This window comes from Glandiceps talaboti, chromosome 10, assembly GCF_964340395.1.
Source record: "Glandiceps talaboti chromosome 10, keGlaTala1.1, whole genome shotgun sequence".
Taxonomy (NCBI): Eukaryota; Metazoa; Hemichordata; class Enteropneusta; family Spengelidae; genus Glandiceps; species Glandiceps talaboti.
The window spans coordinates 17,112,783-17,128,623 of record NC_135558.1 but is presented as its reverse complement, the minus strand read 5'-3'; the positions used below and the strand labels follow the sequence as shown (position 1 = coordinate 17,128,623).

General features: G+C 35.7%; 1 protein-coding gene across 1 annotated transcript in view; it reads left to right on the top strand.

The window, feature by feature from the left end:
* The window catches only part of LOC144440682 (uncharacterized), a 53,525-nt gene extending 38,775 nt beyond the window's left edge, over nucleotides 1–14,750 (top strand). The window contains exons 6-13 of the mRNA XM_078130067.1: nucleotides 4,103–4,347; nucleotides 6,956–6,983; nucleotides 7,945–8,116; nucleotides 8,591–8,743; nucleotides 9,508–9,712; nucleotides 12,143–12,269; nucleotides 13,417–13,668; nucleotides 14,624–14,750. Of these exons, the coding sequence (XP_077986193.1) occupies nucleotides 4,103–4,347; nucleotides 6,956–6,983; nucleotides 7,945–8,116; nucleotides 8,591–8,743; nucleotides 9,508–9,712; nucleotides 12,143–12,269; nucleotides 13,417–13,668; nucleotides 14,624–14,662 (1,221 nt within the window). The 3' untranslated portion in view covers nucleotides 14,663–14,750. The remainder of the gene's footprint in view (nucleotides 1–4,102; nucleotides 4,348–6,955; nucleotides 6,984–7,944; nucleotides 8,117–8,590; nucleotides 8,744–9,507; nucleotides 9,713–12,142; nucleotides 12,270–13,416; nucleotides 13,669–14,623) is intronic.
* Nucleotides 14,751–15,841: the final 1,091 nt, after the last annotated feature.

The window sequence follows — 15,841 nt, the reverse complement described above, 5'->3', positions numbered from 1 at the left end:
TTCTGCTCTGGTACTAGTGACAGATCATGGAAAAGAGAGAGGAAATCATTCATATCAATAATCTCATCTATTAAAAGAACTCTGCAATCTAAGCTTCTATATTGACCAGCATATGTTCAATGATTGTCCAATCAAATTAAGTTTGCCTCATGAAGCTGATAGGCTTTCATTCTAAGATAGTGTTGATAGAACAGGATTTTCCATGACTGAACTGCAATGACCCCCAAGCTTTGACAACTTTTTGACTGGGAAATCAAAAGGCGGAAGCCTACTAAATGTAGAAACTTAGCAGATGACTGGCTTAAAGCAAAAATTCAAGTTTGTACTTCACTTTACCAACACTGATTTCAAAATATGCCAAAATTTTGAAAGGGTGGGACATGCTATTACCATACAGATAAATGTAAACAGATAACAGCTGACATATCAAATTGTAGTGTACATGCCATCTCAGTCTCTCAGATGTTTTTGACAGCATTCAATAAAAACAAGATTTGAGTTATGGTTGACCAAATCTAAACATTAAAACACATTGTGGCTCTGTCTGCCAATCAGGTGTATAGGAATATAAATTGTAGATGTATAGGAATCTGCATGTCTATGAAAGTCTTTTTGCACCACTATGTAGTTTGTCAAGCAATTACATCAGTTCATGTATCAAGGCATGATGCAAGTAAAACCTGGTTGATGGTCAGCCAGCATGTTGAAACCAAAATTGATACAGTATGCCAATATATGGATGCAGTCATAGTGTGTCACACTCTGTGACAGATAGAGTAAATTGCAATAGCAGTTACTTGAGTTGTGTCATCCAATATCAAACAATGTACATCTTAGACACAAAATATGAAGTGTCTTGAGACATTTCTAACACAAACTTTAACGTCGCCAAAACTTATGCACAACCTTTGAAAACAATACTGTAAGTTGTGAAATTATTGTTTTATGTCATGTGACAATATCTGATTTGAAGATTAGCCATATATAGGGATGAAATTCAAATATATTTGAGTCCGGCGCGATATTATGAACCGAGCAACATTTTTGGTGTGCGAGGGTTTAACCTTGTAACTTGCCACATATACGATATTTTGGTCAAAATCTAGCAAAGGTCAGAAAATTTGAGACTGAACTGTATGAACAAACTGACTGCAGTTGTTACACGACGCGACGGTGAACTTGAGACTGTGATCGAAACGGGACCGCGAGAGAGTTCAGACGATCGACTAGACCCCCCCCCCCCTTCACATCAGTCTCAGACGTTACGAGTACATTTTTGTAAATGAAAAGTCTGCTTCATGTAGGACGAAAAACATTGCCAAAGACAATAAAACTGAATGTTGAGATGTATAATGACAACGAGTCAGTGAATCGTGGTTTTAAAACCTTATCAAAACTTCTCCGCCATGATGTTTGTTTACACGTGACTGTGATTTATAATATTAGTTTATAAAGTTACTAACGCATTTCCACATCTCTCACTGCTCGACTCCACCACTTACATTTGTACATAAAGCATGGAAGTATAAAGTGACATGATTTCTGGTTGCATACGCCAATACCCTAAAGAAAATACTTGTCATCTTGCATTCGTACTTAATGATGAAACAACTGTGTGATGCCGAGTCCCTATCAGTGATTTCGGTGAAAACAATCTGAGATTTCGAACGTCTCAAACACTTCATTCTCCCAATTACATCCATACGCTCTTTCACATCATACCATACACAATCATACATAATATACAAAATTAATGACGCGAACATGGTAGAAACAAGTGTAGTTTTCGAGAAACTAACCGTTTGGATGTTTGTAGATGTAAATACACGTCCAACTTCCACCAACAGCAGTGGGGGAAAAATCCTCCATGTCACGGCGCCAGACACTTCAAAGAGTTTGATGACGCACTGAGATTTCACTGTCTAGATCTATGCAAATTAGATATATGGGACGGTAACCAACGGGACGTGACAGGGATAGTTCAGACGATCGATCGACTAGAAAACTTTCTTTCCCTTCACGTCAGCCTTAGAAGTTACAAGTACATGACAAATCTGCTTCATGTAGGAAGAAAAATATTGGCAAGACAATCAAGCAGAATGTCGAGATATTTACACAAGTCAGTGAATCATGATTTTAATTTAAAACCTTTTCAAAACTTCTCCGCCATGATGTGTGTATCATACATGTGACTGAATTTATAAATTAGTTTATAAAGTTACTAACGCACCCCCCCCCCCACCCTCTCACTGCTCGATCAACACATACATAAAGAATGGAAGTATAAAGTGACATGATTTCTGTTTTCATACACTAATACCCTAAAGAAAAAATTATCATCATGCATTCGTAATTAACGACGAAACAACTGTGCATGTGATGCACAGGGGCGTGTATTATTGCTTAGATTGTCGTCTTATTATTAATAAAATATGGTACGAATCCTGCTGCTACAACTGTATCAATCTGTATACTTCAAAAAATATACAGGTAGGACTATATAGTCAAAGTGTTGTTATATTTAGCCTATAGACCAGGAAAACAACAATCTAAGAAATATTACAAGCCCCTATGGACCCATATCAGTGATTTTGAGGAAAACTATCTGAGATTTCGAACTTCTCAAACCTTTATTCTCCCAACTACACCAATACGCTCTTTCACATCATACCATATATAATATACACAATTAATGAAGCGAACATGGTAGAAACATGTGTAGTTTTCGAAAAACTAACCTTTTTCTAGATTTCTTGATGTAAATCCACATCAACTGTGCAGTGGGGAAAAATACTTCAAAGAGTTTGCGCATGCGACGACGCACTAATTTGCTGTCTGTATGCAAATTAGATATGGTAACTTTGTAGCCAAAGTCGGGACGCGGTCTTCAGACGTGCGCTAAACAACAGCCAATCAGAATGTATACACTCGTCCTATGCAACATTTCATCCCAGGGTGGCGATCGACCGTGTGTATAGTCTCTGGGCAAGTTTTCTACCTGAGATACACCCGCGCAGTATGCAATCCGTAGGAAAGTGTCAATGTAGACTCCAGCTGAAACTCACAGGATCAACTATTTATGCCTAAAGAGGGCCTTATGTGGTTTATTCTTTAGTGGCTCCGGATATATGCACCACCAAGAAAAAAGGTTCCACCAACAAGTGAAAGTGTCGATATGCTGGAGCCACCTCTCATTGCGATGTCCAAACATACATACATACATAAATACATACATACATGCATACATACATACATACATACATACATACATGCATGCATACATAACTCACCACACACACACACACACACATACATACATAAATATACATACATACACATACACACATACATACATACATACATACATACATACACACACATACATCCATCCATCCATCCATCCATCCATCCATACATACATACATACATACATACATACCTGCATACATACATACATACATACATACATACATACATACATACATACATACACACACATACATCCATCCATCCATCCATCCATACATACATACATACATACATACATACCTGCATACATACATACATACATACATACATACATACATACATACATCATGTCTGTTTTAAAACAAAATTGAAGATATGAAATAAGCCTTCTGTTAGTTTATTATTAAAGTGGCCATATGGATGAGAAATTGGTATTTATTTTGGATTTTTATTTGATAAAACAGCTTCACCATGTTTTTCAACTTGAAAAAATATTGCAAAATAACATATACCAAGTCCATGTTCACATCTCAATAAACGGCAAAACATTAAACAATGTGTAAAATGTTTGTTATTGTACGTACAATAACAAACTTTTTACACTTTTTGCATCTGTTTGCAATGTATTGAGTTATGAACATGGACTTGGTATATGTTATTTCACATTATTTTTTCAAGTAGAAAAACATGGTGAAGCTGTTTTATCAAATAAAAATCCAAAATAAATACCATATTCTCATCCATATGGCCACTTTAATAAGAGATTATGAAGAAGGAAACATGTAAATTAATGATGGTTAAGTTGAGATTCAATTAAAGTAATTTTTGAAATCTTTTTTATTTTTTTTTACAGTTCCTGTCAATTCCATTTGCCCTTCTTGTCTTAATATGGGCTCCACCTTGGTGTTTCATCATCCTCATTCCAGGATATTTTGTAAACGAAATGTGGGGTGCAATAGTGATGACAGCTGTTTTAGAACAAGCACCCCCAAGTCGGCAGACAACTGCAATGGCAATCTATGTATTTACCATAAACATTATCGGCGGTAATATGACATTATTAGTACCTTCAATCAGAGCTGCATTTGGATGGGATTGGTGTTTGATTCTTTTGTGGCCAGGTTCATATGCAGTCGCAGTGGTGATGTTTATATGGACAATAAGGCTAGCTAAGAAGAGAGGCTTTGTAATACATACATATCTTGATCAGCAATCTCTTTTAGGCATGGAGGACGGAGAACTCAGTTCATTTTAATTCAACTCGGGAAGAACAATTCTTTGTATTTGTAAATAATGATTAGTACTAGTAGTCAGTTCATGTGTATTGACAGAATATGCAAATGTTTACATAGAGATATATTTGGTTGTTTTTTAGGTTGATGAATATATATGGCTTACTATTAACACAATATATAATAAACATCACATAGACTGTGCATATTTATATAAATATTCCCAAGACACAGTGACTACCTAAGTTTAAGTTGATATCACATGTATATTGAGTAGATATAGGTTAACATCATATGTATATTGACCAGCCACTAGGTCAATATAGTATACATATTGACTAACCATTAGGTCAATATCATATGCATATTGACTAGCCATTAATTCAATATCATGTACATATTGACTAGCCACAAGGTCAATATAGTATGCATATTGACTAGCCACTAGGCCAATATCAATTGTCATATGCATATTGACTAGCCATTAGGTCAATGCATATTGATTAGCTATATTATTAGGTCAATGTATGCATACTAGTATTGACTCTATAAGTCAATATTATTTGCATATTGACTGCAAGTCAATATTAGCTATTAGGTTAATACTGTATATACATTTACATTTCATAAAGTCAACATGATTCATTCTCAGGCGTGTTTTTTTGTTTTTGGTTTTGTGTGTGGTTTTTTTGGTGTTTGTCCAGCCCATGCAGGTTGAAGATCCAGGGTGAAACACAAAAATAACCCTCCCTACTTCATATATTAATTATAAGGCCAAAAAATTAACATAACTAACTATTAAAATGTTGTATACATATCAATTTGGCAGTAGGACAATATATACATTATTGACCAACTATTGTTTTTAATTATAAGTGCTTCCATTCCCTAACACCAAGCTATTAATCCCATATTACATGATTTCTTTACACATTCCAAGTCATAATTTGAGTTCTGAAAATTTAGTGTAGCCAGCCACACTTATTCAACCTCCCTCTCAAAATCAGTCATTCGCCAAGTATAACAATTTATGTTACTTTTTAAAATTGTTCTTTTAAACATTTTCCACATAGATTGTTTTTATTTTAAATATTTCATTATTGCTTTGAGCTATTTTTTTGTGTTATTTTACTGTCATGTGTACATACTTTTTAATAAGCATCTTGTATATAACATGTTTAACCTTAGAAACTGACTGCTGTATAAGTAAACAATTAGTACTATTATTATTATTATTATTGTTATTAATATTATTATTAACTTATTACTAAGTTATTATTTATTAACTCTACAATGAGATATATATTTGTTAATGCATGACAATTTTCCCCTATTAGCCGTTCAAATTAATGCTACACTAGTACAAACCTAACTTGGTGAGCCGATAAGTCAGGGTTATAATAAACATTGTTTGCATCTCTAAAGCTGTTTGTAATGTCACTGATAATAGGTTCAATAAAACTGATAACTGATATAACATTGAGCTTAGCTTTGCCTGATGTGATTTACTCATTGAATATAATCTTGCAAAACTACACTTTTGAATTACAGTGATCATAGAGAGAAAAAAAGTTGCACATTAGAATACACCACTTGTTCTTTATTAAAATAAAGATGGTGGGATTTTGACTTGCAAAATGAACATTAACTCAAACTTTCAGGAAATTGTTTCAGAGTTGAAATGAACGAAAGTAATACAAGTGAGCAATAGCTTATATACTAGTTGAGAACTGATTATGTGGTTCCTTCCAGGACCCCATTTTAGACAAAATCGAAAATTGTGTAAAGAGGACCCCATTTTAGACTCCTTATCTCTCTCTAAAAAAAATACAGTACCCATTTTAAAAGGTTGAAAAACCCCACCCCAAAGGTCGGCATATCCAATAAGTGGTAGTGTACACCCTTCCCCCAACCCCGGGTACGCATGGCTGTGTTATCACGGTGCATAACGACATGAATATGAATGCGAATATCTGTGTGTGAATGAATACGAATACTAAACCAATTAAACAACAGAGTAAATGTATCCCTGGCGTTGATCACATCCAGTGCTGTCTACAAAACTCAGCTGTTGTGCAACAATGTTCGTGAACCATTTCTTGAAGGTAAATGACACTGTATTAATACAGGAACACTTGTGCTCTTTATTCACAGTTTACCAGCTGTTACTGTCACGGAACTCAGTTCTGACTAGGTCAGCTTACAACTGGATCGGAGAGATTACACTAGTACTGTAGTCTGTAGCTCTGATTTCTGGAGGTATACGCGATCTCTCCATTTCCTCCTCTCTAACTCTATCTTCTTTTTATTGGATTCCTGGTAACAAGCCCTCGCCTAGCTTCTCTACAAGCGCCTATTGGCAGGTTTTAGCCCCCATACTTGAGTAATTCTGTTCTGTCATGAAAGAAATGCTCTGTTCCCAAACAACGCTGTCTTGCTGCCAAACCCCTCCAGCTATTCTGCTCAATGTGAAGTGAGCGAAGGTCGCTAGTGAGGCAAGAGGTGAGGGCGATGACCTGAATGGGTGTTCTACCCGCATATCTATCACAAGAAAGCCAGAGGTCTAGCTGCTAGACATAGACGAGACTACCTTTATACACATAGACAAAACACTGTACACGAAACATGGGGTGAACAGTCTAGACACTTGCTAAGTTCTTGCCAGAGAGGGCGATGTTCCACAAAATATTAAGGGGATGAAAAATATATTTATAAAAAAATAAAAATATTTTTAATGTCGGAGCTGAAAATTTGGGTCAGGTAATGAGAAGCAGAAGAAAATATTAAGGTCACCTTTAGGTGTCTAGTTGGGAAATATTGATCAAAGCAAAATGTTAATTGCACAATATGTGATTTTGAAATACATTTTTTTAAAGGATGCTTTTGGCGAAAAAAATGTAAACTCAAAAAACTAGTATTGGACAGATTGGAGTCATTGTTAGTGATATGATAACTCCATCAGTGATATGCAAATTAGATTTTAAAAGATACAACTTTTGGTAAAAAAAATCACCAATTCCATAACTACTTGGCTGATTGGGCTGAAATTTGTTTCTGGGGATGCTTACATGAAGGATTATTCAGAACATGCTATTCCATTAGCGATATACAAATTTGATTGAAAAATGTTAATGTACGGTCAAAAAGTTGAATCTCGAGAACTGTAAAGTGGATGCCATACACCATGCATATAAGATCACTGGTGCATTCAGTCATAACAGAATGATGCATTCAGTCAAAGGTTATACTGCCAGGCAAGCTGATAGCTAATGCTACCCTTACTGCTTAGACCACAGACAATCAAGTTTCGTTACTTGTCAGTGCTTAGACTGAACTCGATGTACTTTGAGTTTGGCATGAATATAACTGATAACACTGTGAACTTTGGCCCCAACAAATTACCAACCACAAATCACTGCAGTTTTAAGTCTTCTGTGACCAATGTACTTTGATTATTGTGCAGGTCTTTCCAAGGCAGGTACTTTCATCTAATATTGCTACAGTACCAGTTGTGAGTAGAAGAACTATAATGTTTTCATTATCTGATATTAAACCTGAGGAGTTTAAAAGTGTTGAATATACAACAAAAGACAAAGTGGCATACATCACACTAAACAGACCTCATAGACTTAATGGTAAGTTGTCTATAGTGTGTGTGTGTGTGTGTGTGTATGTGTGTGTATGTGTTTGTGTGTGTGTGCATGTGTGTATGCATGCATGTGTGTGTGTGCGTGCATGTGTGTCTGTGTCTGTCTGTCAGTGTCTCTGTGTCTGTCTATGTCTGTGTATTTATTATGGTTTTTTTTTGTCTTTGTGTTGGGGTATATTTGTATGCGTGTGTGTAGATGTGATATTAGTTGTAGCACTTCTACATGTATGCCTGTGTGTTTAGGTGTGTGTTTGTGGTGTTTATTTGTTTGTGTTTGTGTATTATATACCAACATGTATTTATTAAACAATATACTATATAGTTTTATCATGATAATGTAAACATGCTTTCAAATTGACATTTAAAGAAAGTGATCTTTACAGACCATATTCTTTTCAATTTGACACATTTTCAAACATCAATACCCCAAAAATATTTTCTCCCATTTTCTCTTTTTTAGCTCTGGATGAGTACACTCCACAGGAAATATTCCAATCAGTTCAGTTAGCTAATTCTGATGACAATATTAAAGTCATTGTATTGTCTGGAAAAGGGAGAGCATTCTCTGCTGGTTATGACTTAAAGAAGTTTGCTGAAGCTGACAGAGGAACCGGTACTAATGTGTGTAAGTACGACGTAGCATAGAGTCATATTGCATTGGGTTGATTTCAACTTAACACTCACATTTGCCCCATATGGCCCAATGGTTCATTATTCAAATGTAAACATTAAATAAGATTTCAAATTACAACAGCTCAGGATCCACTCAGTGTATCATATTTGGAGTCATGATGGCCGAAGAGTGTAATTATAGAGTGGCTGGCTTGCAGATTGCAAGTTTGAGCCTCGCCACTGCTGTTTGTTTCTGAGTGGCTAAAGTCCTTGGGCAAGATTTGAACCATGATTGTGCCCCAGTCAACCAAGCTGTATAATTGGGGACCTGGTAGGATAGAGGCTGTAATGTGAATGCTTTAATCCTATGCGCTGTTAAAGGCTGCAATGGATTGTATGCTCCCAGGAATTGGTGGAAGTATAAAGGGATTGTTGTGTCACTATTGATCCATGCCAGGGGTAATAATTGTGAGTGCCTGGAACTCTCAGGAGAACAGATGCATTATAAATACACGCAATCATCATTATTATAATGAGGCCATCATGAAGTCTTTCCCTTTGTGATTGTCTTACAACTATGCTTACATTGAATACCTCCACCCTCCTTATTGATTCATATCACCTGGTGATGCATACTGACGTTATCTGACACAGCAGTTATAAGTAAGAATTTGTCATTCATTTTCTGACTTACATTTCATAAAGTAGACGGTATTGAATATTTATATAACCTTTACATTATTGTGTCATCTTGATGATTATCAGTGAGTCAAAAGATGCCATGGGATCCCTACCAAGATTTCAAGCAAGTACATAGTGCTACCGAAGCCTATATGTCACTATGGAAGAGTTACAAACCAACTATCTGTAAAATACACGGTTTTTGTGTGGCTGGTGGCAGTGACTTGGCATTGTGTACTGATATCATTATCATGGCAGAAGATGCAAAGATTGGATATCCACCAATAAGGTAGGTTGTACTAAATCTTATGAATTGGATATCCACCAATAAGGTAGGTTGTACTAAATCTTATGAATTGGATATCCACCAATAAGGTAGGTTGTACTAAATCTCATGGATTGGATATCTTCCAATAAGGTAGGTTGTACTATCTCATGGATTGGATATCTTCCAATAAGGTAGGTTGTACTATCTCATGGATTGGATATCTTCCAATAAGGTAGGTTGTACTATCTCATGGATTGGATATCCACCAATAAGGTAGGTTGTACTATCTCATGGATTGGATATCCACCAATAAGGTAGGTTGTACTATTTCATGGATTGGATATCCTCCAATAAGGTAGGTTGTACTATCTCATGGATTGGATATCCTCCAATAAGGTAGGTTGTACTATCTCATGGATTGGATATCCTCCAATAAGGTAGGTTGTACTATCTCATGGATATCCTCTAATAAGGTAGGTTGTACTATCTCATGGATATCCTCCAATGAGGTAGGTTGTACTAAATCTCATGAATTGGATATCCTCCAATAAGGTAGGTTGTACTATCTTATGGATTGGATATCCTCCAATAAGGTAGGTTGCACTATCTTATGGATTGGATATCCTCCAATAAGGTAGGTTGCACTATCTTATGGATTGGATATCCTCCAATAAGGTAGGTTGTACTATCTTATGGATTGGATATCCTCCAATAAGGTAGGTTGTACTATCTTATGGATTGGATATCCTCCAATAAGGTAGGTTGCACTATCTTATGGATTGGATATCAACCAATAAGGTAGGTTGTACTATCTTAAGGATTGGATATCCTCCAATAAGGTAGGTTGCACTATCTTATGGATTGGATATCCTCCAATAAGGTAGGTTGCACTATCTTATGGATTGGATATCCTCCAATAAGGTAGGTTGCACTATCTTATGGATTGGATATCAACCAATAAGGTAGGTTGTACTATCTTAAGGATTGGATATCCTCCAATAAGGTAGGTTGCACTATCTTATGGATTGGATATCCTCCAATAAGGTAGGTTGTACTATCTCATGGATATCCTCCAATGAGGTAGGTTGTACTAAATCTCATGGATTGGATATCCTCCAATAAGGTAGGTTGTACTATCTTAAGGATTGGATATCCTCCAATAAGGTAGGTTGCACTATCTTATGGATTGGATATCCTCCAATAAGGTAGGTTGTACTATATCTCATGGATTGGATATCCTCCAATAAGGTAGGTTGTACTATCTCATGGATTGGATATCCTCCAATAAGGTGGGTTGTACTATCTCATGGATATCCTCCAATAAGGTAGGTTGTACTATCTCATGGATTGGATATCCACCAATAAGGTAGGTTGTACTAAATCTCATGGATTGGATATCCTCCAATAAGGTAGGTTGTACTATCTCATGGATTGGATATCCACCAATAAGGTAGGTTGTACTATCTTATGAATTGGATATCCTCCAATAAGGTAGGTTGTACTAAATCTCATGGATTGGATATCCTCCAATAAGGTAGGTTGTACTATATCTCATGGATTGGATATCCTCCAATAAGGTAGGTTGTACTACCGGGGGTATATCTCATGGATTGGATATCCTCCAATAAGGTAGGTTGTACTATATCTCATGGATTGGATATCCTCCAATAAGGTAGGTTGTACTATCTCATGGATTGGATATCCACCAATAAGGTAGGTTGTACTATATCTCATGGATTGGATATCCTCCAATAAGGTAGGTTGTACTATATCTCATGAATTGGATATCCTCCAATAAGGTAGGTTGTACTATATCTCATGGATTGGATATCCTCCAATAAGGTAGATTGTACTATCTCATGGATTGGATATCCACCAATAAGGTAGGTTGTACTATCTCATGGATTGGATATCCACCAATAAGGTAGGTTGTACTAAATCTCATGAATTGGATATCCTCCAATAAGGTAGGTTGTACTAAATCTCATGAATTGGATATCCTCCAATAAGGTAGGTTGTACTATCTCATAGATTGGATATCCTCCAATAAGGTAGGTTGTACTATCTCATGGATTGGATATCCTCCAATAAGGTAGGTTGTACTATCTCATAGATTGGATGTCCACCAATAAGGTAGGTTGTACTATCTCATGGATTGGATATCCTCCAATAAGGTAGGTTGTACTATCTCATGGATATCCTCCAATAAGGTAGGTTGGTAGGTTCTCATCCTGTCGCTGTCCCTTCTTTAGCTGACTGATGAACAAATGACAAGTGGTTGCCATGGTGACAAGTGATAGAATTGCATTGTCATGTGATGATGTCAATTGTCCAGGATAAGTGAAACTGTTGCCATGCGAAACAACAGCAAGTCCAGTCGGATAGATTATAATTACTTTGTTATACCTGGATGATTGAGGCGTATGTCTTGCAATTATTTTATCTTCACAGGGTGTGGGGTTGTCCACACAGTGCAATGTGGGCGTACAGAATGGGAGCAGAAAAAGCGAAAAGAATGTTACTCACTGGTGACTTAATTGATGGAATTGAAGCTGCTAAACTTGGTTTGGTTCTTAAGGTATTGTTTTTTTAAAAGTACAGAATCAAAACTTGGTTTGGTAATTTTTTTTAGAAGTACAGACTAAATGTAGAATATACTGTCTGTCACAATGTTAACCATCAAAACGACAAAATTAAAATATAATATAAAAATAAATACACATGTATGATAACTTTTCAGAAAGTTGGCAAATTGAGTATCAAAATTTTTATATATGCACGAATTATGATTTGATTTTGACAAACTATAGAGATTTCCTTGTGACCATCAGTATGTTGTGTCATAAAAATAACAGATAAAAATGATTTTGTGGGTCAAATAGATGTAAAATTAATTTTTTTGTGTGTGTGTGAGATGTTATATGGGGATTTTCTGGATGCCAACTGTGGTTTCTAACCACAGTCTGGTCAAAGTCCCTCGATCAGGACAGAAAGTTGATCGTCCAATCAGTGAACCCCAGCTGCTATAGTGACGTAAACAGTGTATAAGTAGCATCCTTAGCTGACAAGTATAGCATGATATTTGGACATTACATAACTGCTCCAATACAAACACTAACTTTATGAGAGACTGTGTTATTGGATTAAAAAAGACATGATGTTAATGAATGTGTGGGTGCTTTAATTTTAAATTGCATTTCAGGACTTCTAGAGCAACGACTTTGACTAGACTGTGATTGACGGTAAAGATACTGTATAGGAACTAGACTATATATAGGGATCAGAGAACAATAAATTTCATTAGGTCACAAAATATTGCTTTGTGTCAGGGATGAAAAACACAGACCCACTACAGTATCCTGCCGGGTTTTTTCTTATGATTACTGATATTTACCTTTGGAATAAAAATAAGGGTTCCCTATTCTGAAAGACAAAATATTTTGTTGTGGTTCAAAACGATGAAAAATTGGTTTTCATGTGAGTCTCCAGATATTAAGGGATTTAGGAGCACCATTAATTTTGATGAGTCACAAGAAATTGTTGTACATCACTGGTGTCAAATTGCTTACACGGCACCCTAGTCACTGCATAAAACTTGGAATAGGGGAGCATTGTAGTCAAATTTTGGTGTGTTACATGATATTCATGTGCATCAGATTAGCTCTGAGGGCACCCAGGGGGACCTTAATTCACAAACTATGACTATTTCTTACTTGTTTTCACAGGCTGTCCCAGCTGATCAGTTAGATGCCGAAGTCAATAAATTGGTGCAAAGAATGGTCAATGTTCCAAGTAATCAACTTTTCTTCCAAAAACAAGTCATAAATCAGGCAGTAGAACACATGGGTTTGTCGTCAAGCCAACGTTTGGCGTCAATATTTGATGGCATGACGCGACATTCACCTGAAGGTATAAAGTTCCAGCAAAGGGCTGCTGATATTGGATTTAAACAAGCAGTCAAGGAAAGAGATTCAGGGGTGAGTGTTTTTAATTAAATGTTCTTTGATTAATTGGTACATTTCTTGGACTTGTAGAGTATTCTCGTAAGTAATAGCAAATAGTCTCCATTCTCGCATAAATAGTAGTGTGTGTATTATCAGTGCTGCCAAGCGTAATGGCTCAGTTATTAAAGTGGTCATATGGATTAAAATTGGGGTATTCATTTTTGAATTGTAATTGATAAGACAACTTTAGTATATTTTTCTACTTGAAACACAATGCGAAATAACATAATATAACATAATATACCAAGTCCTTGTTTTGTAACTCAATAAATTGTAAAAAGATACAAAAATTGTAAAAGGTTTATTATTGCACGTAGAATAACAAACATTTTACTCATTTTAAAAAAATGTTTTGCGATTTATAGAGTTACTTGAAATGTATATGTATATGTTATTTCACATTGTTTTTTTCAAGTAGAAAAACCTAAAGTTATGTTATCAATGAAAAATCTATAAAAAAACTCCAAAAAAAAAAATTCTCATCCATATATAGAGTAAGCCACTTGAATCATTTCGTGTACCTGGTGTTCAGTGGTGTATGCTTTTAAAAACACCTACATCAATGCTACTCTTCAGGAAGTCAGGATGTTTTCAGACTTAAATTTAATTCAACATGTTTTGCCAAAGTTTGAGAGGCAGATACATTGCAAATGGGGATTAGGGTATTTGAAAATGTATTATTCTGTCATGTACATTTGTGAATTAAAATTTTTTCCCCAAAATTTGGTGGAAAGTAAGAAATACATACATATTTTCAGAGAAGCGCCACAACAGCTAGTTCGCATCAAAACCATGAAAATTCCTTCAGTGTCACATAAATCATCTTCAATGTGAAATTATTTTAAAGTGTATGAACCCTTGAACTATATATTAGTTGTTTGAAAGTTCAGTTCATTTTAGTTATGTTTCTCTTTCTTTCTTATTCCAGGATGAAACCCTGTGGTCTGACCTCAATCCAAAGCTGTAACAGATACTATTGAAATATAGAACGTATTAACCTGCCATCTTGAATGATGCATTATGGGATACTGTTGAAATATAGAACTTATTAATCTGACATCTTGAATGATGCATTATGGGATGTGTATCGTTCTATCGATAAACATGAGTAAATCACAATTAATCAATCTGCTACTTTCTGACTATAATTAGTCATATTTGCCTAGGACCTTGCAGGAGGAGGCTACCATTTGGATCAGCCCTGGTTCAGTATTGCCATGACTACAGTTAATCCCACAATCCTTTGCATCTCAGTGAGCATACTTTGTTTAGACAGCAAGCTAATTATTTATTCGGGATGTGCCGTAGGTACAGCTAAAATGATGTAGGCTTAGTGTTTCACTCATAGGACATTATGTTTTTGACACAGAGCTAGACATATTTCAACTCTAGAATAACAATAACAGAGACACAATAAACACAGCAGGATCCATTACCCAATCACATTGAACACTAATAAGCATTGCTATTCTTTTACAGAGCAGTAGAAACAGGCTTTTATTAAATGAAAACATTACACATGGACTTGATGATTTTAATGATTGCATGCAGTCTGTTGTTTATAATCAACATATCAATTTAACTACATTTTGTACTTCTACATCCCCACTGTGTGCAGCGCCTATGTAATTGTTTCTCTTGCATTAGAAGTTGTCTGAAGGTGTGGGAAAAATATCATGTTACATGAGTAAAACACCAAACCAACATCATTTTAGCTGTAAGGGCTGGAAGCCATCAAAACAACCAGCTGCTCCATAATCTTTTGCTGGCTACTTCTTCAGGAACGTGTGTAAAAAAATTCTTTGTTTCAACCAGTATATCTCAATTGGTTAGCAAATTTACAACTGCCGACATCAGACCGTGGACAAACGGAACCTCTTAAAAACAGGGAAAGTAAACAAATGAACTGGATTAATAATAATACTTGGCACAGCAGAGACTTGAAGTTGTATTATGCACCATTGTTTGAATTGAATACAGTAGTGTTATGGCCTCTTTATGTTTACATAAAATAACAGGGAAACTGGAAATTTTGTTTGTGCACATGAACTACCATGCAAAGTAGCAATTAAACTGTTCTTATCAAATGATGAATTCTAATACAAGTCTCTACTGTTCCAACCTGCTGTGCCAAGCGTTATTAATC